This window comes from Chaetura pelagica, unplaced genomic scaffold (assembly GCF_000747805.2).
Source record: "Chaetura pelagica isolate M959 unplaced genomic scaffold, ChaPel_1.0 scaffold72, whole genome shotgun sequence".
Taxonomy (NCBI): domain Eukaryota; kingdom Metazoa; phylum Chordata; class Aves; order Apodiformes; family Apodidae; genus Chaetura; species Chaetura pelagica.
The window spans coordinates 3317731-3320314 of NW_009952560.1; the positions used below are offsets into that span (position 1 = coordinate 3317731).

At 45.0% G+C, this 2584-nt stretch overlaps 1 protein-coding gene across 1 annotated transcript in view; it reads left to right on the forward strand.

Moving 5' to 3' along the window:
* GSG2 (germ cell associated 2 (haspin)) overlaps window positions 1–1636 on the forward strand; it is a 7360-nt gene extending 5724 nt beyond the window's left edge. The window contains exon 2 of the mRNA XM_009993198.1: window positions 3–1636. Coding sequence (XP_009991500.1) covers window positions 3–1636 — 1634 coding nt within the window. The remainder of the gene's footprint in view (window positions 1–2) is intronic.
* The last annotated feature ends 948 nt before the right edge of the window (window positions 1637–2584 follow it).

Below are 2584 nucleotides of genomic sequence, written 5' to 3' on the forward strand. Positions count from 1 at the left end.
AGTGGTGCTCCTGGACCCCGGGGTCGTGCCAACGTGGCAGTCGGGCAAGAAGCACCATAAAAAGGGCCAACAAACCCCACGCCCCTGCCCGCAGCCAGGATCTCCCCTGGGCCTCCGGGGAGCCTGGGAGAATGAACATAAAAGCACCAAGGTGGTTCCCGGGGGGGGAAGCACCTGTAGAAGAGCCTGTGTCAGTGGCTTCAGTGCCACCCGGTGGGGGAGGCAAATCAGACGCCGTCCAAAGAGGTGTAAAAACAAGAGGCAGCAGCAGCCTAATAACTCCCTTTTCAGACCAGCAACGAGGCAAAAAGGAAAGAAGAAGGGTGTTGTGGAGATGTCTGTAGATACCAGAGACAATGACTGTTCGTTCCTCAATAGCTCCTATTCCTGGGGCAGAGTTCAAGCAGCTTTGTCCTTCCATAAGAAGAAGACAGTTACCACAGAGGCGAGTTTCTGCAACACCATCCTTTGTACCCCCTCTGGGAAATCCCTCCTTTCAGGTTACCAAGCCACCCCATCTACTGGTAGGGCTCAGTGCAGCACTTGGTCTGTTTCTTCCATGATCCTGCTGGCTCCCAAGGATTCCTGCTCTGCCCTGGAGCTCGTGCTTACAGATGCTGAGAAGGTTTTTGGGGAATGCCAACAGGAGGGGCCTGTTGCTTTTGAGGAATGCATTCCTTTAGATAAGATGAAAAACTGCAAGAAAATTGGAGAAGGGGTGTTTGGAGAGGTCTTCCAGATTGACAGTGAGAGAGGACCTGTGGCCTTAAAAATAATTCCCATTGAGGGCACCCAAAGAGTAAATGGTGAAGCTCAAAAGAGCTTTGGAGAGATTCTGCCTGAGATCATCATTTCAAAAGAACTCAGTCTTCTGTCTGAAGAGTCTGTGAACAGGACTGTTGGGTTCATCAGCTTGTACTCTGTGCACTGTGTTCAAGGGGCCTATCCTACGTATCTCCTGGAAGCCTGGGACAAATACCACAAAGTAACAGGCTCAGAAAATGACCGGCCAGACTTTTTTGGAGACAAGCAGCTCTTTGTTGTCCTGGAGTTTGAATTTGGAGGCAGCGACTTGGAGAACATGAGAAAGGAGTTCAGTTCAGTGGCATCAGCTAAAAGCATCTTGTACCAGGTGACTGCTTCCCTGGCTGTGGCAGAACAGGAGCTGCACTTTGAGCACAGGGACTTGCACTGGGGGAACGTGCTGGTGAAGAAAACAGATGTAAAGGAGCTTGACTACGTGTTGAATGGGGAGACACACACAATCCCCACAGCGGGACTTCATGTCAACATCATCGACTACACCCTGTCTCGGCTGGAGAAGGATGGCTTAACTGTCTTCTGTGACCTTTCCACTGATGAAGAACTCTTCCTAGGCACAGGGGACTACCAGTTTGATATCTACAGACAAATGAAAGAGGAGAACTCCAACAACTGGACTGACTACCACCCACACAGCAACGTCCTCTGGCTGCACTACTTGTCAGACAAACTCCTGCACAACGTGCGCTACAAGAAAAAGGCATCAACTCCTGCCATGAAGAAAACAGAGCAGCAGCTCAAGAAGTTCCACAAGGAAGTACTGACCTTTGGCTCTGCTGGTGATGTTTTACAGAACAGCAGCCTCTTCCAGTGAGCAAGGGAGTGCCACGTTTCCATGAACCAAGTCCCCAGTGCTGCCTTTCTCCTTTGCTGTTTTTATGTATGATTCTTTACATGTTAGCAAGTTGAATGAGTATTATGATTAGTTACCAGTTTGTATAATATACTATCAAAAAATGCCTAAAAAAAACTGGAAAAAAAAGGCCTTGTTTGAAGTTGTTTCTATATATGCTTTTTCTTGGGGCATGACACAGGGAAAGAACAGAGTTGACATTTGAGAAGAGGGGAAGATGATTTCTTCAGGCTCAATGTTTTGAATTCCACAGACACAGTCTTACCTTTTTAGTCTCAGATTATTAAAAGTTATTTTCTTACTATATTGTCTTTCTTACAAATTCTTCTTTAAAAAAAGCAACAAACCAAAAAAACCCCACAAAACCAAACAATCCTGGACAGTGAGGACAAAGGTAAACACTGTTAGCCCAGTTGGAGACAAAGAGGAGAAAACCCATCTTTTGACTTAGTTTAAAACTGAACTTTTGTTCAGTTTGGCAAAGTTTGTACCTGGAATGATGTTACAAAATGTAAATATGTAAAGTTTCTGTAGCTTACGTTTTAAAAACACACTAATCTGCAAGAATAAGGTGTTTTTCCTCTCTCAAGAACCACTGAAGAGGTATTTGAATATGAAAAAAAATTAGAAAAAGTACCTGTGTCCCTGATGCATTTTTGGCTGTTATGATGTGTGCCCTTGTGTGCTGATAGGAACCCAAATCTGCAGCTTGATAATTGCACTAAAAGCAGTTTTTTCCATTCATCTGCAGAAGAAAATGCACAAGGTAATAAGTGTTCTTGAGTCCTAACTGCAGATGGAGCAGATGATGTGAATTTGAAGCTATAACTTACATTAAGTCTGTGCTGTGTTCAAGAAGTCCTTCACTAACATTCATGTACATGAAAGAAACTGGTCTAGAGAATGAGA